The sequence below is a fragment of the Gossypium raimondii genome, chromosome 13 (assembly GCF_025698545.1).
Source record: "Gossypium raimondii isolate GPD5lz chromosome 13, ASM2569854v1, whole genome shotgun sequence".
Lineage (NCBI taxonomy): Eukaryota > Viridiplantae > Streptophyta > Magnoliopsida > Malvales > Malvaceae > Gossypium > Gossypium raimondii.
Genome location: NC_068577.1, coordinates 29,906,090 through 29,931,263, shown reverse-complemented (window position 1 = coordinate 29,931,263; position 25,174 = coordinate 29,906,090). Strand labels below are relative to the sequence as shown.

General features: G+C 33.4%; 3 protein-coding genes across 5 annotated transcripts; 1 reads left to right on the top strand and 2 right to left on the bottom strand.

The window, feature by feature from the left end:
- Positions 1–10,614: 10,614 nt before the first annotated feature.
- Positions 10,615–11,406, bottom strand: LOC105781506 (uncharacterized). Its single transcript, XM_012606041.1, has one exon. The coding sequence runs from the start codon at positions 11,404–11,406 to the stop codon at positions 10,615–10,617; it is 792 nt and encodes a 263-aa protein (XP_012461495.1).
- Positions 11,407–14,632: 3,226 nt separating this feature from the next.
- Positions 14,633–19,199, top strand: LOC105783329 (FRIGIDA-like protein 5). Its single transcript, XM_012608717.2, has 5 exons — positions 14,633–14,797; positions 14,995–16,654; positions 17,242–17,814; positions 18,101–18,276; positions 18,401–19,199. The coding sequence occupies exons 2-5, from the start codon at positions 15,067–15,069 to the stop codon at positions 18,992–18,994; spliced, it is 2,931 nt and encodes a 976-aa protein (XP_012464171.1). The 5' UTR covers positions 14,633–14,797; positions 14,995–15,066; the 3' UTR covers positions 18,995–19,199.
- A 1,219-nt stretch (positions 19,200–20,418) lies between these two features.
- Positions 20,419–24,833, bottom strand: LOC105783955 (tubulin-folding cofactor B). 3 transcript variants are annotated; one of them, XM_052626332.1, is made up of 10 exons: positions 24,687–24,829; positions 24,185–24,303; positions 23,941–24,092; positions 23,705–23,823; positions 23,515–23,576; positions 23,234–23,275; positions 22,433–22,566; positions 22,048–22,117; positions 21,226–21,288; positions 20,419–20,643 (listed from the first exon to the last, which is right to left on the bottom strand). In XM_052626332.1, exons 2-9 carry the CDS (start codon positions 24,284–24,286, stop codon positions 21,241–21,243), a joined length of 729 nt encoding a protein of 242 aa, XP_052482292.1. In that variant the 5' UTR covers positions 24,287–24,303; positions 24,687–24,829; the 3' UTR covers positions 20,419–20,643; positions 21,226–21,240. The 3 variants fall into 3 exon arrangements, with proteins under 3 accessions (XP_052482292.1, XP_012465130.1, XP_012465129.1); XM_012609676.2 differs by lacking the exon at positions 20,419–20,643 and having other exon boundaries at positions 20,945–21,288; positions 24,185–24,295; positions 24,687–24,833; XM_012609675.2 differs by lacking the exon at positions 20,419–20,643 and having other exon boundaries at positions 20,945–21,288.
- Positions 24,834–25,174: the final 341 nt, after the last annotated feature.

The following is a 25,174-nucleotide window of genomic DNA, read 5'->3' as shown; positions in this document are numbered from 1 at the left end:
GATTAGAATACGTAACAATATAGATATCCGAGAAACAACTAGTCAAACGAAATTGTGCGGATGGTGTAGGAATCCAGGCCATACAAGTCGATCATGCCCTAATCGCAATAGTTGAATGTAATTGTAAAAAAATTAAGTTTGTGAAATTATTACTTGATAAATTGTATTAATGATTAGTAAAAATTTCAAATTATATAAAATTATTAATTGTTAGTACCAGTCAAAACATTTTTCAAATCTAACTTTATGTGAATGTAAAATTATTAATTGATAAATTATATTAATGATTAGTAAAATTATCAAATTATATAAAATTATTAATTGTTAGTACCAGGAAAAACATTTTCCAAATCTAACATTATGTGAAAGTAAAATTATTAATTTAGATTAGGGTTTTTAATTAAATTAGTTTAGGGTTTTAAAGTTAAAGGTTAGGGTTTTTAAGTTAAGGGGTTAGGGTTTTTAAGTTAAGGGTTAGGGTTTTTAAGTAATGATTAGGGTTTTTAAGTTTAGGGTTTAGGGTTTTAATTAAATTAGTTTAGAGTTTTTAAGTTAAGGGTTTAGGGTTTTAATTTAATTAGGTTAGGGTTTTAAGCTATTAAGTTAGGGTTTTAATTTAATTAGGTTAGAGTTTTTAAGTTAATTAGGTTAGGGTTTTAAAGTTAAGGGTTTAGGGTTTTTAATTAAATTAGGTTAGGGTTTTAAAGTTAAGGGTTTAGGGTTTTAATTAAATTAGGTTAGGGTTTTAAGTTAATTAGGTTAGGGTTTTTAATTTAAGGGTTAGGGTTTTAATTTAATTAGGTTAGGATTTTTAATTTAAGGGTTAGGGTTTTTATTTAAGGTTAGGGTTTTTAATTTAAGGGTTAGGGTTTTAATTTAATTAGGTTAGGGTTTTAAAGTTAAGAGTTTAGGATTTTTAATTAAATTAGGTTAGGGTTTTTAAGTTAAGGGTTAGGGTTTTAATTTAATTAGGTTAGGGTTTTTAAGTTAAGGGTTAGGGTTTTAATTTAATTAGGTTAGGGTTTTAAAGTTAAGGGTTAGAGTTTTAATTTAATTAGGTTAGGGTTTTAATTTAATTAGGTTAGGGTTTTTAAGTTAAGGGTTAGGGTTTTTAATTTAATTAGGTCGGGATTTTTAATTTAATTAGGTCGGGGTTTTAAAGTTAAGGGTTTAGGGTTTTAATTAAATTAGGTTAGGGTTTTTAAGTTAAGGGTTAATGTTTTAAAGTTAAGGGTTTAGGGTTTTAATTAAATTAGGTTAGGGTTTTTAAGTTAAGGGCTAAGGTTTTTAATTTAATTAGGTTAGGTTTTTAAGTTAAGGGTTTAGGGTTTTAATTAAATTAGGTTAGGGTTTTTAAGTTAAGGGTTAGGGTTTTAATTTAATTAGATTAGGTTTTAACTTAATTAGGTTAGTGTTTTTAAGTTAAGGGTTAGGGTTTTAATTTAATTAGGTTAGGATTTTTAAGTTAAGAGTATTAATGGTTAGTAGAATTCTCAAATAATATCAAAATATTTAAAATATTCAAAAATTTCTATTTTATTACATCAAATAAACTTCTATTTTAATACATCAAATAATATCAAAATAACTAATTTTTTTTATTTTATTACATCAAATAAACTTCTATTTTAGTACATCAAATAATATCAAAATATTCAAAATATTTGTACAAATAAATTTAAATACAGCAATCAATGTCTATGCCCCGGGGATTCAGTGCCACATGGCATGGTAAACGATTCTGTATTGGATTCTTCCTTTCTCTAGCTTCCGACGGCGGTTGTTGTTCCTCCGGTGGGGATTCTGGTTCTTCTGGTACAGCATCTGGTTGTCGGACTTGGGACGATGATCCACCTTCAAAGAATAGTGTATGTGGAGGTGTTTGCATCACGAACGGCGACGATGTTTGAAACTCATACGTTGGTGGGGATTGGTAAAAAGGAGAGCTCCCCGACAACCCCTCTTGTGATTCCTCGTGCGCCGCTGGCCTATACATCGGCGGTCCACTCGGTATAACAGGAAATGAAGTTGAACTGGGCATTTGGCTCCAACCTGCCATAGGACTCGAAAAAGGATACATATAAGGGTTAGGATACATATAAGGCCTAGGAAACGCACCTGGCATCATCTGAAAAGGCGGTTCCGTGGGTATTATCGGTTGAACTGCTGTGTCGAGTGACTGTGTCGGTGCTCTCGTTGGGCCTGGTGATTGCATGGCCCCTGATGATGAGCCAGGTGAATGTCTGGGCCTCGTTGAAGGGCTGTCTTCGTCGTCTTGTCGTCTTGGATTTAGAGGCCCGCGCATTCCCTTTCGACACGTATTTGCCGCTGCCTCTCCTCTAGTGTCAGTAAATAAGGCTTGCCATAGATCCTAAACCACGGCAAGTATTTTTAAACGCACGCTAACTCCGGAGCGATGATTGGTTCCCGAGTAGGTATATATTCATATCGATCTTCCCACATTTCCAAGTACTCAGACCAGTATCTCGTCCAATCCATATTCAATTGCCGAAGGTCAACTTTGTGTTGATCGTCAAACACTTCAGGATCCACGAGAATCGGTTGTCTACATCCAAACTGTCGTAGCACTCTGTCTGTTTGGTGCGGCTCCACGGTTGCGTAGTTGATCAACACGACTTTCACGTGCCAAGCTTGTGGATTTTGTAAGAACTCTTCTGGGATTACTGCCCGAATTGCCGGATCCTCGTATGGTGTCCATTGAAACTATATGAACATGATAGAAATATTAGTTATATACATAATACTAAATACTAAATATCAATCGACTAGCGAATGTTTGGAAATATCTATTTTATTTAATACTTACTTGTGTTTCCGACCGTTGGTCCAATAGAAGCCGTATATCTTCAAGAGAGGACGGTAATCGAGCATGACTTGCCGGATGGTTCCACCTAATTAAATAAATTTTTAGCATACTTTTATTTTTAAAAATCTACATAATAATTGTAAAATCTAATATAAAATTTACCTCGTTATGAGTGAGAATGTATATGGGTTGTCCACTCGAGGACGTAGAAATGGAAAGCGAAATCGTGCCCACGACTACAGTAGTGACCGGCAACCTCCGATTTTTTCTCTCCTCGGTCGCGTCGCCCCGCACATCTCTCGATATAACGTTACCAAGACGGCAGACCCCCAACTTAATTCACCGGCTGCTCTAAAATCAACGAGTTTCAGCAGCCATCTTAGATGTACGCGACTCCGTGACGTGTCGGGCATCAGATAACCTCCAATTAATTGAATAATGTAAGCCCGAGCATATCAGATTCTTTCAATTTCGGTTGAATCTTCATCCGGATCAGGGAATGTGTCACGTAATCAACCCATCTCGATCTTACCTCCCTCCATTTTCTCCGGAATAGCGCCCAAAAGCTCGTAGCACACCGCCCCCCAATCGCTAGATAGGGAAGACCCGGTGACTGGGTTCCCGTCCACCGGTAATCCCAATTGCAGATTGACATCTTCTAGAGTGATAGTGCACTCTCCACATGGAAGATGGAATGTGTTCATCTCGGGTCTCCACCTCTCGATCAACGCACTGATTAGTTTCGGGTCCACCTTGCATCCCCGGCCTACTGTCGCCACGTGCCAAAAACCCGCTTCCCGCAGGTAGTTCTCTACCAACGGTGATGGAGGAGCATGCATATTCTGGATATTGCATTCCAATACCCGATCTACAGACTTTTATAACAAATAGTAAAATAATAATTATCTAAAAATGCATAAATAAAATTTTTTTAAATGATATTTAAAAATTAAATTTAATACTTACCATTTTCATTTGTTCTACCGATATGTGATGCTTATCAAGACGAGTCAATTCTCCGGCCATTGCTGAAATCGTACAAATTTTTAGGTTTAAAAAAATTTTAAAAAATATTTTTAAAATTATTTAAAAGAAGGGAGTTAAGAGAAACTTAAGAGGAACTTGAGAGAAAATTGAAATTAAATATGGATTTAAGAGAATTTTTGAAGGAAATTGAAAGGAAATTTGAGAGAGGATTAGTTTGTAAAAAAAAGGGTGGGGGTATTTATAGTTTTTTTTTACCGTTGGGGGGGCAACGGTCAAATTTTTTACCGTTGGAGCACTGTTCACGCGCGGGACAAGTCATGGCCACGTCAGCGCCCTTTGCTGACGTGGCAGCAAATCGCGTCCTAGAGGGCACGATTTGTTGTCATGTCAGCAAATCGCGCTTACGTGGCCGTGATTTGCTGGCGCGTCCCCTGACATCGCGCTGACGTAAACGCAATTTGCCGGAAAATGGACCATTCCGGTAAATAATTAAATGATGGGCCCATTTCGGTAATTTTTTTAAAAAAGGGCTTTTTTCTGTAAATTGCCCCTTTCTTGATGTATTTTTAAAATTATAAATATATATTAAAAATTATAAATAAAATAAGAAATAAAATTTAAAATAGATTCATATATGAAGAATTTAAAATGGATTTCAAAACTGTACCATTTGTTTAAAAGGAAAAAAGAAGAAATTTAACCAAAAATTAATGGATAATTATATGTGAAAATTTTTAATTTCAAGTTTAATTTTGTTTTTCGTCATATTTATTTGTTTTAAATTTTTTAATATAATTTAAAAAGGAGTTAAATTATACAAATAATCATTCATCTATAAAATATTTTTATTTTAAGCTTTCAAAATAAAAACAAATTACAAGTTAAGCACTCAAGTTGATGTGACAGTTAAAAATGATAAAATAATAAATTTAATTTTCAAATTATACATTTTATATCAATTGATTATTTGGATTCAAAGCCGGGATATCAGAAATTAATTATTTAACAACAAGTATGCCATGCCAAAAATAGGGCATTTCTCTCCTCTTTGGCCATAAAACAGGCATTGCCTTTTAGTTGTCAAATTATTAATTCCGACTACTTCCTCAAATCCAATACCAATTACCACCCATGGTTAAGTTTAATTTCTGATTTGCAGGATCCATTGTATGGCAAGCACAGAGCATACAATTAAACTCACGGGAGATTTTCTTTTAAAGATTCACTATTGTTGATCAGAAAGAGAAACAAGAAATATTTAGAAGGACATTTTTTTTGAACACACTAGTATTTTATTTATAAAAACTTCGATTGAAGTTCTCTCTTTACATCTGAGAATTGTTTTCCTTTATAGGAAAACTTTGAAAAGAAGACTTTTGGACTTATCCTGATTTTTACAGGCAAATCTGATAAGGAGAAATCTCCTTTACATAACAGACAAATAAACCTAATGACTATTATAACAAATAAAACATCTTTTTGACTCATACTTTTATGACTAAAGACAAACCTACTTTTTGACTGTTACTTTTACATAAGAAACATATTGAAACATCATATTTTAATGACTCATACAATAAAAAAAACAACTTTTTGACTAGTACAAACATTATATCAAACATACGTCCAGTCACTTTCATAGTCTGTGCTGACATCAGAAGTGAGGTTTAATTCTTCGATCATTTTTACTTTTTCTTCTTTAGCTCTGTAGCATTTTATCTCCATCTGTTCAATCTGTTGTTTAAGACCATCACTTGAATTGTAAAAATTGTCATCTTCATCCATAGGTGATGTCTTTTCTTGAGAATTAGTCCAAGCTGGTGTACTTTGAATGGCATTACTAGAAACCATGGATAGGCTTGTGACCATTCTTTTGGATCTGGTATGTTTGACTGGTATTCTTCTAATGCCTCTTTCAACTGTTCTTGATAAGGTGACGGTGGTTCAATCTTTATGTCCCATGGTACTAATACATCTCCTGATAGCCATATGTCTGCAGGAATAGTTCTATTTACCTGGCACAAATATTTTTGTAAATCCTTATCATTATAAGGATTTGAACTAACCTCTGAAAAATATGTTTTATGTGTCCAGGCACTAGGGAATGACCCTAATTGTGTTGTTGGACCATTCTGCATAAAATACTGAGGCTTGTAAAAAAATAATCACAATATATTGTGACCTGGTATCTTTGAGTTGTTCTCTCATGATCATGTCAATCCATTGTTCTAAAGGGTAAAACCATTTAAAGAAAATGGCTAAATTCTTCATCTCTGGACTAATTTCATCTTGGGCCGCCATAGTCAGAAAATGTAAAAGATATTCAATGAAGAATTCCATTCCAATATGAAACAGGTGTGTCAAATACCACATCATCCATTTTAATTCATCAGGAAATTCAGTGAATTAAATTTTAAGTGGATGAATAAATGGATATTCTTCATGAAGTCCCAATGGTTTAAGAAATAATCCACTAAAATCTCGAAAGACACTAAACTGGTAAGAAAACATCATATTTCTGGCTTCTTTGTGGAATCTTTTTTCTATGAATAGACTCAACACTTCCAGAGGATGTTCTGGGTGTGAATTTGGATGGTAAGGTATAGAAAAAGAATAAGGTTGAGGTTGAAGTTTCTTGAATTTTGATGATGAAGGTCTTATCATGAAATTTTCAAGGGGTCTTGATAAAATATCAGCAAGAACATTGGTTTTCCCTTTAATGTATTTAACATCAAAAGAATATTTGGAAAACTATTCTGACCATCTGAGTAGTTGAGGATGGGGTATATATTTTTGTTTGAATTTTAGCATTTTAGGAAATGATGACATATCCATTTCAACAAGAAAGTGATTTCCTATAAGATGAAATTCAAATTTAGATATACCTTTCTTTACTGCAAGCATTTCTTTGAAAGTGGAATGGTAATGGATCTCAGCATTGGTGAATCTTCCACTTTTATAGCCACACAACTATCTTTTTTCATTTCTTTCTTCAAAAAGTACAGCTCCTCAGCATCGGTGAATCTTCCACTTTTATAGCCACACAACTTTCTTTTTCCATTTCTTTCTTCAAAAAGTACAGGTCCCCAGTATTTATCACTTGCGTCTGTCTGCAAAATTCTTTTGCCTTCTGATGAAATCTGTAAAGGTGGCAAATTATGTAACTCTTCTTTCAACTTTTTGATCGCTTGAGTTTGTTTGGCATTCCATGGAGGAGTTTTTTTTTAACATTTTTCTTAAAAGATTTGTAAATTTAGAGATTTTTGGAATAAAATCTCTGAGATAATTTACAATTCCTAAGAATTGTTGAACTTGTTTCTTAGATAGATTTTCATCTGAAAATTTTTGCAATTCTTCTGAAATATGTTTACCAGGCTGATATTTTCCATCTTTAAGATTCATACCAATGAATTTTATTTCTTCTCTGTCAGTCTGTATTTTCTTTCTGAGAGCATGATTCCATATTGAAGGACTATCTGTTTGAATCGAGCCAAGAGATTGGCATGCTGTTTATGATCTGGGCTATAAAGAAGGATATCATCAATATAAATCATGGCTTGATCGATAATAGGTTGAAAAATCTTTATCATGGCTTTTGATATAGTGATGGAGCAGTTTTAAGCCCAAAAGGCATTACTATCTATTGAAAATGTTTATTTGGGATGTAGAAACCCGTCTTAGGCCTGTCTTCTAGATATATGCCCAACTGCCAAAATTCTGCTTTTAGATCAAACTTGGAGAAAACTTTTGTTTTTGCTAGACTGGAGAATAGTGAATTTCTGTTGGGCAAAAGAAACTTGTCATCTTGAAGAAAATGGTTAAGAAGTTGATAATTAATTACTAGCCTCAATTTTCCTCTTGCTTATTCTGATCTTTTGTTGACATAAAAAGCTTCACATGCCCATTGTGAATCTGAAACTTCAATCAATCCTTGTTGTTGCAACTGCTGACATTCTTCTTCTGCTAGTTTTTGATGTTCTAGATTTATTCCAGTGTGACTAGCTTTGGTAGGATTGATATCTTCATTCCTTTTAAAAGAAAGTTTGATAAAAAAAATTCAGAATTTTTCCATAATGAGTTTTTACATTTTTGAAGAAATTCTGAATGAGAGTCTGCACAAGATCTTTCCTTCAATTCTTCAATGACTTCTTGGATCTTTTCTGAGTGGACTATGAACAATTTAGGGATTTGGACAAAAGGTTCAAACATTTGTTTATACCTTAGTCCTTCAGGCAAGATTCTTAATTGTTTGGCTTTTGTATAGAGATCAAAACCAACAACAAGATCTTTACTTGGGAGTTTTGACCCTAAAACTGTTGTAGTCACAGCACATCTTGGAAAAAAACTGAATTTTAATGGGTTTGCTCACCAAATGTATTGCAAATACTTTGTCTGCTGCAAAGTTGAAGTAACGAAGGTGTGGTTTCCACCATTCTGATGGCAAAATTTCTGGATTCATGATTGTTTTTGCTGCTCCAGTATCAATAAAAACAATAACAGTAATAGTCTTACTGTATTTATCAAGATAGATCGAAACTGGAATATGGGGAATAGAAACTTGGGTTGTTGAGAGTATTGACTGCATCATGTATATCTCACTTGATGAGAACTCAGAGTCGCTGTATTCAAGACTTTGAATTGTACATAGTGACTGCTCATTCGGCTCTTCATCAATGGAGAATAAAGACTCAAGATCATTATCTTTGTCGAACTTTATTCCAGATTCTCGTTGTATTTACTGGATCATTTTTGCTCCTTTTTTATTGTTGGGGCATGATTTTGTAAAATGTCATTTTTGATTGCAGATATAACAGTGAGTTAATTTAACTTATTTAGAAGATCTTTTCTTCTTAAGAAATCTCCATCTAAATTTTTTCTTTCTAGGTATCTTTGGAGCAAAATTTTTGAATCTTCTGAAATGTTTTTTTTTTCTAGTAGGGCAATAACAAGATTTTTCTTTGCCACATTTGATTTTGAGATAAGAATCATCACAGGCCTTGTCTAACATCCTATCACCATAAAGATAATCCTTAAAGACTTTTCTTCTGTTACACAAGTCTTCAAGAGCAATATAAGTTTCTTGCTGGATTTCTCCAATAGTTAAATTGATGATGTTTTTACCTCGTCTCTGTAAGCTGTGATTGACTACCACTTGGAGTGGATCAGGGATGGATACAAGCACTGCTTATTTGAGACTTGGATCTAACCCAAGGGCGCAAAAGAGTTTAGTTATTGCATAAAAATGCTTTGACAAATCTCTTCTTTTGTATAGCAACATCTTTTCTTGAGAATTTTCTTCTTTTTAGAGTCAACAGATCTTCAGGACTTCCAATAAAGTGATTATGAATAATCTTGATCCCTTGCGATAAATCTGTCAACACTAAAAATTACATTTGATATTCTTGGCTTATAGAATTCCACCAGTCTTTTAGCATCCCCGGGAATCTGGAAACAAATTCCATCAGGATGTTATAATGACTTTCTTCTATTAGTCTTTTGGTTTCTAACCAAGCATGGAATTCTTGCAGTCTTTCTGGCCATTTGTTTGTTGGAATATCATCTAGAGTGAAAATCATCTTTCCACTCGAAACAAGAGGTGAATGTCTTGCATTTGAAGGTTCAGCTGCTTCACTCATTTCTTCATCATCTGACATTTCAACTTTTACATTTGGTTGAGTTGTGGCCATTACTTGTAGATCTAAATTGATATCTGAAGATTCAAAATCTTCTAAATTAGATTCTGATGAAGATGATTTTTTAGTGGGAGATTCTTCAGGCTCTTGTAAAATAGATATTTTTGGAAGCATTTCTTGATTATAATCCTTCAAAATAAAGGATTACTATTAGAAAGTTTTTATTTCTGAATCATCAGTGATTTTGATACCTGTCTTGATGGAAAATGACTTTTTCTGTGTTTTCTTCTTCAACAGGTCTTTTCCCAAGGCTTTTTCTTTTTGCCTTTTTCTTTCTTCTGCCTCTTTTTTCTTTGCTTCTTTCTGGGCCTTGATTTGTAAAAACAGATCATAAGTATTGGGTTTTTTCTTTTCTTTAGGAGGAGGAAAATTATTTTTTGAGTTCCGGATGATGGAGGAGTATCCAACTGTCTGATTGAAGGAAATAGTTTAATACCATTCCTGGAAGGGTTAGGAGGTGGTATTTTCCCTGTTTCCTTTAATATCCGGATCTGTTTTTTGAGATTTTACATTTCTTTTTTCTCTGTGTGCAAGGTGAGAGAAAAAAATATTGGCCTGGCGCTACTAGTTATTTGGCTACTTCTTTCAGTCATTTTTGGAAAAGCTGAATAAGATCTTTAATCATCTTTGAATTTTCATCAGTCTTGGCTTCAACTTTGGAGACTTTTGAGTCAATTTGATTGACTTTCTAGTCTATTTTCCTCAAAACTAAATTTTAAGCCAAAGCATTTTCTGTCTGCCAATTGAGAGTAGCTTCTGCCGTCGTTATTTTGACTGGTTTTCCTTCTGGATCTGCTTGTAACTTTGAAGGAATTTTTGGAGTATGAACATACTCATTTTTTAAAAATTCTGTAATAGGCAGAAAATCTTAATTATAAGAAAATGCTGGCTGATACATGCATACTTCTTGATTTGTCTGAGATGGAGTTGAAATCTGGGCTTGTTAGGAACTAAATTGAATCTGATTTTGTTTTTGAACCCATTTGTTGATCCTCTTATAACATGGCTGCTTTAAAGGCTTAACCAACCATTTTTGTTGGTCTTGAGGATCTTTCTTTGGTGGTGGAGGTGGTGGAGAAGACTGATGTTTAACTTCTGATGGTTTTTTTAGTCTCTCTGCAGAATAATCAACAAGATAAACAAATTTTCCATTATCTTCTCCAGAGGACCAATATTTGGATCACCATTTATCCACCATTTGTAAAAATCAAACTGTGTTGATTTCTTGTGAAATGTTTTCTTGTGAGGCTTGTAAACTTCATTATCCATGCCTGCAACCCAATCATCAAAACTTAGCTCATGACATAGTTCACAGGAACAATTAATATCCCATGGACAATGTCCTATAACAGGGTCTTTAAAATAATATAGAGGTTTTCCATCTGCTTGAAAACTCTCTATAAAAGTTGATTCTGGTCCTGGACTTCCAGGTTGGAAAGGTTTTATCATCAACTGTGTTAGGAAAATTGGTGGTATAACTTGTGGTCTTAGATAACCGTGGTCAAATCGAACTTCACTGGTTTCGTCTGATTTGGTGATGATCTGGCTTTTGGTTGATTTTATAGGTTGATCATGATCATGCTGATTGATTTGCTCATAATTTGTTACCCACATTTCTGGCAAAAATTTCAACAACTCTTGCTTGGGTATTTGTTTTGGCACATGCACACAGTAAGACTCTTCTTTGGTATTAACATAAATGAGAAGGGAATCTTCAGAACCATGGTGTGACAGCTTAAAGGCGTGATCTTGAACCCTATACACTATTTGATAGTGAAGGGTTGCTGTTACTACTGATTCGACCATCTTAGCTCCAATAATCTGGATTTGGACTTTTAAGGCATCCAACAAGTTTGGATCTTGAAGGGACATGGTAAAATTAGGAAATAAAGTTACCATCGTTATTCCTGAGCTTAAAGCGGCTTCAATTGTCCCAATACAGGCATCCTAATATCGTTTATATCTGGAATCCAACAGAGCAATCCTGGACACAACTGGTTTCCTAGATTTTCCATGATAATTGAAGTTAATCTAACTGCACCAAAATGGATATGTGAATATCCATGTTGAACCCAATCTTGTGGAAAATTGGAAGGAACCTCAAGAGTGACAAATTGTTCTTCCTGGCCTCCATAAATCAAGTGTTTGTCGAACTTTGAGGACTGAACATATTCTCGAACATTCTTACGACTGGTACTGATTAGTGACTTTATACTCTTTATTGGGGAGTAACTAGGTTTTTGATAGGTAGAGTATGGATTTACAAGTGGTAGATCTGTAGTTTGAACTTTTTTTTCCTCTATAAAGTAAGTTACCTCATATAATGAGGATATTTTCTTTGTAGAGTGAGATTTTAAAGGGAAAGAAGGTAAGGCGATTGGTGCTTTTGTAGTAGAAGGTCTGGAATTCATTTTTATAAAAATTCTCTTTCTTTTCAACTAGGCTTCTCAATAAAAGAAAATCTTGGAGCGTTGGCTCGGATACCAAATTGCACTTAGAAACTCTATTGAAGCAAAGAAAGCTGGTGAACAAGCCATTGTGGATAATTTGATAGCAAAATTGAAAAGGGGCTTTAAGCAATGTTGTTGTGCGAAGGGGATTCTATGCTAGGGTGACGCCGTGACAGTTCAGGTTGCGTATTAGCTTTCAGGTATCAATACTGTCATGTATTACAACCCAACAATAGTTCAGTTTGTTGGATTTATTTCGAACAAGATAGCATTGGTTCTTTCTCTCGTCACGTCTGGTCTCAATGGTGTCGGCTCATTGTTAGTATGGCATGGCTTTCGTGAACATATATGAGAGGAGGATAATGATTATTATCTCTATGTTTGGTATCATTTCTTTCAAGCTATTGTTGCTGCTGCAGTAGAAGACCAGTAGAGAGGGAGAGAGACAATCGAGGGAGGGAGATGAGACAGTAGGGGAGAGGGACAGGGATGGGAGGGAAGGGACAATGACAAGGGTGGGGGAAGGGGAAAATTGTTTTAGGAGTGGCCAGGATCCTTCCAGCCCCTAGTTTCGTTATTGGGTTTTTTAGTTTATTTAATAATATTAATATAAAATTAAAATTTATTATATATTTTTAAAATATTTATGTATTTATATATATTAAATTTTTTTAGAAATTAAATTAAGAATATTTATAAATTTTGATGGTTATTTTAAAAAAATTTATAACTAAATCAATATAATATGTAAAAATTTAGGGTTATATTTGTTATTATACTTATTTTTTTAACTACCACGTCAGCTTGTTTGTGTTTTTAACGGGAGTGACCAAAATGACTGAACTATGGAACTCGAGTGTTTAAATTGCAAAATTTTTTTATTTTTGGTACCTAAATGAATTTGTTTTTATAGTTGAGTGACTATATGTGTAGTTTAAAAGAACATGTGACAAAATCTCAATTCTAAATCTCGCTCAAGGAGTTAAAAATTTGCACTTCAATATACCAAATAATTATCCAAAATTTAAAAAGCATAATGACTTATTAATCAATCACTCATATTTACAAAAAAGTCATTTTAACCCTTCATTCATTTTGTTTTTTTTAAGCTTTTAAACATTCGTTTTAATCAAATCATTCTAAAATGGATAGAAAAGTTTGTTTTTAACTTTGATGTCATGGCACACACATGGATGACGTGTCAAGATTTAATTAATTTTAAAAATTTAAAATTTAAAATTTAAAAATATAAAAATATTTTTAAAATTAAAAATCATTAAAATTATTAAAAGTATAATAATTATAATAATTTTATTTAAATTTTAATAAATGTTGACATGTCATCCACGTGACAATTCATACGTATGCCACCATGTCAACAAAGTTAGTGAATGTTAACTTTTCTATCTATTTTTGGGTGATTTGACAAAAAATACAAGTTTAAGGGTTAAAAGAAGTGAAAATTAAATAAAAGGGCTAAAATAATTTTTTTTTTGTAAAGTGGGAGGGCTAAAAATTCATTATGCCATTTATTAACAAAAATATTTTAATAATTTTTATGGAATTTTTTCTTTTCTTGAATAAAGAGGACTTTTAGCAAAAATTTTTTATGAAAATATGAATCAAGGCTATGTGGTACTAAGGGCTAGTTTAGTAATGCTTTTGAAAAGTGCTGTAGAAAAATGCTTTTAAGTACTTTTGAAAATTTTGGTTTAAAATTTGAGTATTTAGGTGCTTTTGAGAAATAAAATGTCTATTTTAGACATATTATTATCAAGTAACAAGTATACATTTAAATAATGTTTAAATTAGTTAATATTATTATATTTTAATAAGAATATAAAAATTATTATAACTTGTTAATATTTTAATATATGAAATATAAATTTTAAATATTTTAAGCAATAAATATTAATTATTTATAAAATTTAATTAAAATATATAAACTATATTTTAAATATTTAAATATGACCATTAAATATTTGTAATTATTATTTTAAAAATATCTTTTAATTTTTAACTAATGATTTTAATATATTTGTAATTAAACACTAAAAAATATTATGTTATTGGAGGATAAAAAAGTAATTAAACACTAAACATGCTTTTGGGAGAGGAAAAACAAAAAATTTTAACTTCTTTTTTAAGGCAAAAAATTTCAACCAAAAACAACTTGTTTAGCACAACTTTTCTTTTAAAAGTACTTTTGGAGTTAAAAGTGTTTTTTGTAAGCACTACTAAACAGACACTAAATATGAATGGAGTTAGACTCGGACCGGTTCAACTTTTTAAAATTTATTAGTTAAAATATTTTATATTTTGATAAAATTTGAGATTTAGTTTCTATATTTAAAAACTTGAAAATTAAATCCTCTTAAATTTTATATCTAAAAATTAAAGTCTAATAATTATAATCGTTAGAAATTATTGTAAAAATTTGTCAAGTTTAGCATATTAATTAGGTTGTTGTTGTATGACATGTCAATAGAAAATAAGTATATTAAATTAAAAAAATTTTAGCGAAGACTACAAAAGGTAAGAATGATTGGATTAGACCTTTTAAAATTTAAAATATAGGGATTAAATATCAAATTTGGTAAAAGTAGAGGAACTAATAATGGAATATTTTAACGGAATTTATATCAAAGACCTGTCAAAATGTGGGCAGGGGCTAGTCTGGGCAGAAAAGGAAAAGACTCCTTACGCAGAAATAATTCTGGTCGTTAACAAAAGCTTCTCGCCACGGTACCATCAAAAGTTACATACAAAAAAATCCCTCCCTTTCTTCCCACCTTAGGGTTTCTCTGTTTCTTTTAAACTGTGCCAAAAACCTTAACTAGGTTCGTCACTTTCTGCTCTTCCTTTCGCATTGTCCATTATATCTCTGTTTTGCATTGCTTTACGTTTTTTTGAATATGGCCTGTACTTTTTGGTTTCTGAACCTGGGTTTTGCATTTGAGTTTCTCTTAAACCATTTAAAATAACAGACTATTTTTTTGAAAAAAAAAAGCTCAAAACTTGCTCCTTTTTTTGGCAGCCGGATTTTGGAATTGTTGGTTTTATATACTTTTTAACAGTGGAAAAGTTTCTGTTTGGGGGGGTTCCTTCAATGGAGGATCTTAAGACAGAGTTGAAACTTGGTGAGTTAAAGAGGGAGAACCTTCGTAAGTCACTTGAGCAAGCCAATGGTCTAGCGTCTTCAGTTCTGTTGTTTACTTTACAATGGAAAGAATTGGAGAGTCATTTTGATTCGATTCAACAGAAAATTGAGGAAAGGGTTGCTGTTTTTGAGTTGCGAGAAAAAGAGCTTGAAACTACTATGAGAGTATCGAGGGAAAGACAAGAAGAGATTGGTTTGAAAGAAATTGAATTAAGTTTGTTGAGTAAAAAGGTTGACGAATGTAATGTTGAGCTTACGTTTAAAGAAGAGGAAATTGATCGGAAGCGGAAATTGCTGGAAGAGTGTTCATCGGAGTTTAAATCAAAAAATCAGGAGTTGGATTTGGTTAGAAAATGGGTTGAGGATTGTTCTAAGGAGCTTAGTTTGAAGAACAAGCAATTGTGTTCTGTGCAAAAGTTGATAAGTGAATGTTGTGAGAAGCTAGAAGGGAAGGAGAAACAATTGATTTTGGTTGATGAACAAATTCGAAAATCCAGTAATGGAACTGATGTGTTGAAAGAGGAGTTGGAATGTTTGCAAAACTCGATAAAGGAATGCTCTAATCAACTCGATATGAAACGGACTGAACTTGTTCAAAGCCAAGAAATGGTTGAGGACCAGTGCAAACAGCTTAATGAGAATGAGAAAAAACTAGATTCAATCAAGTCCTTGATTCAGGATTATGAGGAAGAACTTGAAGCCAAAAGGGAAAAATATGAAGCACTTGACAAATCTATCTGTTTTCATGCTGCTAAACTTGATTATAAGGAGAAGAAATTGGGGTCGATCAATGAAAAAATTAGGCATCGCTTGCAAGAGCTTCATTCAAGAGATGATGAACTTGGTTCACTCCAAACATTGATTCTAAGGAGAGAAAAACAACTTGAATCAACAAAGGAGGAGCTCAAATCAGTTGAAGCAAGGGTGAAACAATGTTCCAAGGATATCGAATTGAAAAACCAAGAGTTCAATGCTATACAAATGTCCACGGAAGAACTCAGTCAAGAACTCCATTTGAAAGAGAAAAAACTCAGCTTGGTCCAAATATCAATTGAAGGATGCTCCAAGCAGCTCGAAGCAAAGGAGGAAGAGCTTACCTCAATTAAAAACTCAATCTTGGAGTGCACCAAGGAATTTGAATCAAAACAACTGCAGCTTGAAGCAATACAAAAATCTCAAGAGGAACTCTCTGGCACGCTTGAGTCAAAAGAAAAGCAACTGGATTTAGTCGAAAAGGCATGCGGTGAACGCCTACAGGAGGCTAACATGAAGGAGAAGCATCTTGATTTGCTTAAAAGATCATTAGAGGAAGGCTTGGAAAAACTGGAAACAGAAAAGAGGCAATTTGAAGGTCGTGTCAAGGAGTTTGAACTGAGGGAAAATCGATTTGGTTCCGTCCAAAAGGCTTTTGAACAGAGAAGTAAAGAACTCGAATTGAAAGAGAAGAAACTATCTAATGGCCTTCACTCTCAAGTGAGCAGCAAGAATCCTAGTTCTTTCTTCTCGCAGGCTGTTGGAATCGCTAACACAGAATCAGGTGTATTCTCTATTTTTATGTATCCATTCACCGATAGCTATGTTAGTCAGACTTGCATATAAGTTTCAGGTATCTGTACATGACCAAAACTGGATGTGTTTTGTTCTTTTTATGTGGTTGTGGAGCACCATAAGACATGCTCATCGTCTTTTACTTTCAGTCTCTTTATTTCACTGTGTTTACTATTTCAAAACCATGGTTGAAGTGACTACCTATGGCCAATATGGAGATTTTGAAAGCTTGGTGGCTTGTAGGTGACATGATTATGTTTTGCTATATTAGGGCAACCATCCGCTATTTTAACAACCCTGTGAAGGACATTTTTTATTCTAGCTGTTCTAGTTATAAAGTGAGGAAATCTCATTTGTTGTCCGTGGTGTCGCAGTCTACTAAAGTAAAACTTGTATATACCTTGGAGATATAATTTACCGCCATTGGCTCTTAGAAAGTTTCTTGATATAAATATGTAATGCTCGTATGGAAATAACTCATCACTGCTATAAATGTTTTAGTAATTGCAATGCAGAATTAAGACTTTGCTTTTCTTACTAAACTCTCTCTTTTTCTTCTCTATTGCATGTGCTTAGTGAACTCCATCATCCCTAATCAAATAAAGATGGAAAATCCGGAAAATTTTATCATTTGCAGAGCAAGTGAAGCTTTGTCTGCTGATCTTGTGGTTGGTGCTACAATGGATGGAATGGATTTGCAGGGGATCCTCAATAAGCATTTAGATGAGCCAGATTTGAGAAAGAATGAAGTTCTGAGTGCTCTTCAAATGTCACCTGATCCAGCCAAGTTTGTTCTAGATCTAATGCTATGGATATCTTCTCAACATAAGAAGAAGGGTGGGACAGGATTCGAAGAAAGTGCTCTGAAGATTTCTCTCCTTATGTTGGAGCAACTTTTGCAAGTCTCACCGCATGTACAACCTAAGGTGAAAGCAGACGCATTGAAGTTGGCAAGCGAGTGGAAAGCAAGGATGAAACTGAATGCAGACAATTATATCGAAATATTGGGTTTTTTGCAGTTTATTGCTGCTTTTGGATTAGTGTCCTCTTTTAATAGAGATGAAATCTTCAAACTTCTTGGCACTACTGCTCAACACCAGCAGGCTCGAAATGTATGCCGGGTCCTTGGACTTACAGATATGATTCCTGGTAAAATTTACTGAATTCTTAGTTTGCGTATTCATTTTCTTGTTTGATTGTATAACCGTACATGAACATTATCATTTTCTTCTGTATGTTTATGCAGGCATCTTCTATACTTTTCGTGCTTATGTTCATGCTATTTTTCTCGATCTTAGTTCATTCTTAAACTTTTTTCTTCAATATAAAAATGTAGAAATCAAATAGAAAACCTAGAGACTAAAATGTTTTTGTAATCTGTATATTGAGATTGACAGATTGATGAAGACTACAATTTCATGTTTTTATGTAACAGGATTCATTCAAAGTCTAATAGAAAGGAAGCAGTATATCGAAGCTGTTAGATTTGTTTGTGCATTTGATTGCAAGGATAAGTGCCAACCAAAACAGCTCTTAACCTTATTCTTGCAGGATGTAAACAAGGTGGCTTGTCAACGCTGCAAGATTGGGAAGAATTCGCCTGAAGTTCGGGTAATGTCTTACAATTCATTGAGGTGTTAATATATCCTTGATAGTATAGTTTAATTTGCATTATATACTTGCACCGGTTTTACAATAAATGATACAAACAGTTGGATATGATTGTCTTTGGCAGCAAAAGGCTACAGATGAACAGATTGCTGCTTTGAAATCCGTAATTGAATGCATTAAAGATTGTAAGCTTGAATCGTGTATGCCAGTTGAGGTCATTGAGAATTACATCGCTGAGCTAGAAATGCAAAAGATGAACATGACATTTTCTGCACCAGCCCCTGCCCCTGCAGTTGAGCCAATAGTGATCCCTTCTGGGCCCTGGAATCAACCGAGTCCTGTTCTTGCAGCTCAACGGCGGTTTCAGGGTGGGATTCATGCTTTCACTCCGGGGACTCAACCACTAGGCCAATTTCATGGTGGGATCTATGCTTCCACACTGGGGACTCAACCACTGGGGCAGTTTCGCGGTAGGATCTATGCTTCCACACCGGGGGCTCAACCGCAAGGGCAGTTTCACGGTGGGATCTATGCTACCACACCGGGGGCTCAACCGCAAGGGCTAAGCAATAAGCGTGCTCGGACTGATGGACCAGTTATTAACTCCTATAGACCTCAAGTAGCAACTGTTAACCCCTATATTCGTCCAGCTTCACCGTATGGGTTAGGCATTCCACGTAATCAAGATATGGCCCATTTTGGTCGGCAGCCAAATTAGAACGTTCATCTACTTCAATATTGCTGAAGAAAACTACCTGATCCACAACAAGCCCAAGCGTAGATCCTGTCCAGTAACTTTCCGACAACCTGTACATATTTTGTATATATATATATATGAAGCAGCCCTAACCCGGACCGACAACAGTCATTTCCGACTGATCTGAATCTAATTATAACATTTATTAAAGGAGTTGATTCTCATATGGTTATGGTATAAACCATGGTACTCGGTGCCGTTCTGGTACCACTCATATCGGCTGGAACGCTCTGTTCCGGAAATAGATTGGAACAATTTTAGGTTCCGTTCTGGTGCAAATTCTGATTGATACTGGTTTTATCGATACGTACAGGTTAATTTTGCCCATACTGGTCGGAATAAGGAGTAACGGTCATTATAAAAAATTAAAATTAAAATTATTATTATTATTATTTATACATAGTATGGGATGATCTTATTGTTTAATTTATGAAATATTTTTTTTGCTTGTTTTTTTGAGTTTGTCTAACAATGGATTGCATTTGTGAATCTTATTAAAGAATAATTTATATAATTGATAAGTTTTTTTATTGGGTGTCGTGGCATTTGAATGCATGTCATCAACTTTTTCAAAATTTTTGTTTAGCATTTCAACCAAGAGATTTATTTAATTTTATTATCAAATGTTTTCCAACAATAGTGATAAATTCAAAATGATACATTGAAAGAGGGTGATATGGAAAGCAGTACGTCCACCATGATACTGACTATAATTCGTACACCAATCCTTATCTCATTATAAACACATAATTCTAATTAAACCATTTTCCTAGGATATCGGCATAACATAACGGTGAAACCATATAGCCGGATATCGGAATGTGTCTAACCTACACTCTAATGGACGCACTAAAATGCTAGATATAGACCCTTCACCTATACACACATCCATAGAACTATTAAAATTCTAGTTGGCATGTCGATTTATCCCACTATTTTTCTACCACCAATTTACTAAGGCATTTCCAAATAATTATAATTAAAGGCAATATATATTATATACCAGTTAGGGGGAGGCAGGGCCTACACCAAAATTGGGTTTTTTTTTTTACTTTTTAAAATGTATAGAATTATATATTAATAATAGTAAAATTTCTCTCTACCCAAATGATATGATTTTAATTTAATTTAATTCTTTAAAAATTATAAAAATATTAACTAAGATGATGGTGAAATTGCATTACAATTCTTATTAAAATTCGGACTTCACCTTAAATACCCATAATGTTATGAACACATAACATACCTGATTTTTACTTATAAAGCTATATTAAATTTGGATACTTTAATATATGATCTCATATTCATCCCATTATTCATTTCAATATAAACTCGTACCCTCATATTCATTCAATTAACCACATAACCAAATTCCTCCAATGCAATTAATAAATAAGCTAATACTTAAAGTTGTCTTCATTTTCAATGCTATTACCGTATAACCATAATTAGACTTACCTTAACCACAGCTTGATGGTTCAGTCATTAGTTTGATAGATGTAGTCAATAAATATAAATGTTATAACTTACATTTTGGTATAACCAAACATTATAAGCCATTGAACACATACCAAAATGAAGCACCACCACCTTAGTCTACAAGCTTTCCTCTGTTAAAAAAAACCGTGAAATCATGGTTCGAATCAACTCAAATAATTAAGAATAATAAATCATTGATACTCTAGTACATTTGTGTTCTGATCTACTTTGACAAGTTGAAACTGATTTGCATGACAACCAACAGACCTCAAAATTAGATGTTTCAAAAACCGTTTCAAAAAGGACTCGGAGATTTCGAAAAGTCAAATCAAAATTACCCCCATAAAACCTATTCAATTGATCTTGAACTTTCCATAGGAAAAATGCACATTATTCTACGAAAATGACTACATCTTGAGCTACAAAATCAAGTAATTCAAAAACTATTTTAAAAAGAACTCGAAGATCTACAATTTAGACGGAAGAATCATATATCAATAATAGTAGATTCTAGGAAGAACTCGAAGATATACTATTTAGACATAAGAACCATATATTAATACCAGTAGATTCTAGGAAAGTATTGCTCCGGTATAATCTCTCTAAGAGTTTCGTATCTCACACGTCAGTCCCACACCCAATTTAAATCAAATATCATTGTCAATCTCTGTAAGGTTATTGATACTGCATGGAAACAAAAAATGCAGCAGTACCCTTTTGCGACCACATCATATCTCATCCTCCTCAAAGGGATCTCGTTCAGGATAGTCACCAACCTGCAAAAAACAAGTTCCATTCTAAGTTACAAATAAATAGAAGTGGTAAAACAGGTAGAAGACTCCAAATATTTAACTGTCAGAATACACCTCTTGGACTTCGGATATGAAAAACGATTAAGCTGCCTGTTAAACATATATGTAATATATTTTCTCATGGAAAAAGAAGAATTTAGACAAAAATAGAGTCCATCAGCTGTTTGGATAGACTTGTTAGATACTCAACAAAGATCCAAATCTTTCAGAGCAAAAAACGTATGTATCGGGTTCCCTAATATATAATCTGACCAATATGTACAACATTTATTCCCACTTTTATTCTTCCTATCACTTTTCCCGTGTCCCATCCATTACTATAAATCAAATACCAATCAATATTAATGCTATTTTTCCATTTTTAGTTATGCTATAATAATTAGAAGGAAACACAAAATAAACAAATAATACTATTAAGTTGTTATGGACAATGCATTGCAATGCAGTAAACTTGCTTTCTTAAAGTCTGCAATACTATCATGGATATACGTGCATTACGAGCCGTTGCAATAAAGGTCCATAGATAGAAAAAAAAAAAAGCAGGATGCGAGTGGGCAAGAAACTTTGCCAAGGGTTAAACTTAAAGGTAAGCTCCTGCAGTTTATTCAATTTGTTGGAGCAGAATGCTTCATAATAGGACTATCTACCTAAAATATTTGAACTTGAGAAGGCCACAGAATAACCCCAGAATGCTTACAGCACTTAACATATTTGCATACAAACCTTTACTTTGTCAGGCCTAACCATTGCACCGCAAAGTGGAGGGCATTGAAAATATCGAGTTCCTTTCACTCTGCAGTATGACCAATAGATAATTTAACAAATGAAAACAAATAGTGCATCCAAATAAGGTAGATTATCTAATAAACATCCAAATAGGATAGCCAATTTAATGCATCTGCGTCAAGAGAAAAATTCTAATCACCTTCAACGTGAATAAATTAAGTACCATTTTTTTTAAGGAAGACATATAATAGACCAAAAAATCCAATCCTTGTAGGAGTTTCTATCACACACACACACACACAAATAGAAGTGCCATACAACAAGAACATTACTGCAAAATTGAATAGAACATTAAGAAAATAAGAATATAGAGTTTACATACATTCCATCATGTTTTCCCAATGGCTCATCATATTGAACTCCAATCCAAAAGCCTGGCCCTAATGCTTCTGCTCGACCCACATATTTGACAACACCTCTTTTCTCCCCTGGATCAACTTCACATCTGTCTCCTACCTGATTTGAGACAATGTGAAAATACATATGGCACTTAAGTGGAAGCGAGCAGGCAAAATAACAGAAGATAATCGTGACGTTGAGAAATAGAGGGAAAATAGCATGGTTCTTCACTCTAGGAAAATATACAAAACATTATCCTAGAAGTTATATACACAAAAAACTACATTTAGTAGTGGGTGAGCATTATCAAGCATGAAGTACTGAATTAATTGAATTTATTTTCCACTATATTTAAGTACCCTATCAATCAGTCTATGATCTTCATTTGCTTCCCTTAAGCATCTAGCAACAAAAGAATATAGGTTTTAAAGATCATTCACTTGGCACTTCAAAAAGGGAAAATCACAAATGAAAAACTAACTAATCTCTGATCTGTAAAGATGATAACACTAGAAATAAATTAGCCACTACTGACTTTATTAAGTTCTTTCATCAGTACAAAACCATTGTCAAGATGGTAGGCAAATATTGAATAATTTCTTCTTGAACTACCAATGTCCAAAGGTAATTAATAATAAATGACATTTTCTTCAACACACACACACACATGGAATTGGACTACTTTACTTCCTTTAAAAAGAGTGAGAGACCAAAACAGTACTTTAATATGCTGCAAAAGATGCTAAGTACATATGAAAAAGTTAAAAATAAATACACAACCAACCTTGATATTTGAGCAGAGGTCTTCCATGTAGTCATCTGCCATCTGTAAATGAAACCATCAAGCATGACTAAGATAGAAATAGCAGCAATATATACATGATTTCACTTTGTAATAAGCATTAGGAACCTGTGCGTACTTAAATATAATATTAGTTGCAGCTATTAATAACAGCTTAAAGCTACCCCATATATATATATATACATACACACATACACATGTATCTATGTATGTATAGATATGTAAATGTGTGTGTGAGAATATATGAAATAAGATATACTTACTTTATTCCTAAATTCTGATGGATTTTGAGATGCCATCTGTTCCTTGAATTTCCTAAATGTACCTGAAACAACAAAAAAGTTCAAACCATTGCAAACAAATAAATGGTAAATTAAAAGGAAACAAATGTGGAGGATAACAAATTTAAGTCAATAACATTGCAGAATCAACTTATGCAGGTAACTAACTTACCGGAACGTTTATTGTATTCATCTTCAGAAATCGAGTACTTCTCGACTAATGACGTATCTTCAAGCCACCCTCCCGAAGTTACCGATGAAGGATCAAGATCTATAATGTGTATTCGGAAGCTGTAACAGCAAAAAGGACTCAGAAGGAAATAATTGATATGTTTTTAATACGAAAATCTATAAAATTAGAGTTAACAATGAAAATAAAAATAAAAGGAGAAAGGGCGAAAGGCTAACCCATCTAGTGGAGAATAGAAACCGAGAGGTCTTGAATCATCACTTAAATCACAAAGTTTATTTTTACAATCATCATATAGCTCTAACCGCATTGAATTTACTGAAGTCCCACATTTCTTCCATAGCTTATCTTTCACTGCTTCCACGCTCATCTTTAAACAAATCAATTTGTTTTTAAAAATAAAAATAAAACCTCAGGAGTAATTAATTTTAAGTTAAAGAAATTGTTTAATAAAAATGGAACCTGAAGAGAGAAGCGAATGTCAGCGGCGAAGCTTTTGAGGTTGGAGTGAGTGACTCGAAGCAGCACTGAGGCATCGCCCTCGATTTGCAGCCGTGATGCCATGAATATTTCCTATAATTCTAAATGTGTAACAAGCAAATAGAAAACAAAAGAATCTAACAAATTTTGTTTTTGAGGCCTAATATAAGATGAAAAACAATGGCACAAAAAATGAATAGGAAAAAAGTGTGCAAAAGATGGTGCAGATGTTTTTAAATGTTTTATTCATGAATCATTTTAGCAAATTTGTGGGTAGAAGACGCAAAAAGGAAAGAGAGGTAGTTCTCTTTTATCGAATCCCCTTTGACTCAATTATGAGTGTAGTGAGAGGTAAAAAGCTAAGTAAAAGCACAATCTGAGAAGACACGAAGAATATATGAAAATCGTAAAAACAGTGTAAAAAAATACACCATCATCACCCCACAAGAAATGAAGAAAGTAGGAAAGAGGGATCTCAACTCACCTTGAGAATTAAGGTAGAATGGCAGAAGCCTGTGAGGGAAAGCCACCGGCAATTGGCAAATTATATGAGAGGACTGAACTTAAGTCTCAAGGAAACAGTGAAGTACTGAAAGATGCCTAATTCCTTAAGGTTAAAAGTAATTTGGGCTCAATTTCATAGACCGAGTATAAAGCTGAGACAAAGAGTTGGCGGTAATAGAGTGAAACCAAATAAAAAATCCATATTACCATAACCCAATTTACATTTATTTTTATTTTTTATTAATTCTTATTATTAAAAATTATTATTTAATATTTTTCTAAATAGAGAGAGCAAAAATACAATCTAACTGTTAATATAGAGGCTTCTATAATACTTTAACCATAAAATGAAACATGAGAACAAAAATCAAAATAAGAGGAAAATAGAACGAGCAAGTCAGTGCTTTGAACTCAATAATAGCGGTAAACATTCGATTGGGTCGAGTGAAAATTTTCGAATTAATCGAA

What these genes read in the sequence shown, in the direction of transcription:
- LOC105781506 (XM_012606041.1), bottom strand. Translation starts at nt 11,406, where the DNA reads ATGGTAACTTTATTTCCTAATTTTACCATGTCCCTTCAAGATCCAAAC.
- LOC105783329 (XM_012608717.2), top strand. Translation starts at nt 15,067, where the DNA reads ATGGAGGATCTTAAGACAGAGTTGAAACTTGGTGAGTTAAAGAGGGAG. An exon ending in ACTTACAGATATGATTCCTG is followed by an intron (nt 17,815 to 18,100) that starts GTAAAATTTACT and finishes TTTATGTAACAG; the next exon opens with GATTCATTCAAAGTCTAATA. An exon ending in AGAATTCGCCTGAAGTTCGG is followed by an intron (nt 18,277 to 18,400) that starts GTAATGTCTTAC and finishes TGTCTTTGGCAG; the next exon opens with CAAAAGGCTACAGATGAACA.
- LOC105783955 (XM_012609676.2), bottom strand. Translation starts at nt 24,286, where the DNA reads ATGGCATCACGGCTGCAAATCGAGGGCGATGCCTCAGTGCTGCTTCGA. An exon ending in TTCTATTCTCCACTAGATGG is followed by an intron (nt 23,824 to 23,940) that starts GTTAGCCTTTCG and finishes TTGCTGTTACAG; the next exon opens with CTTCCGAATACACATTATAG. An exon ending in ACCTCTGCTCAAATATCAAG is followed by an intron (nt 22,567 to 23,233) that starts GTTGGTTGTGTA and finishes GTCTCAAATCAG; the next exon opens with GTAGGAGACAGATGTGAAGT.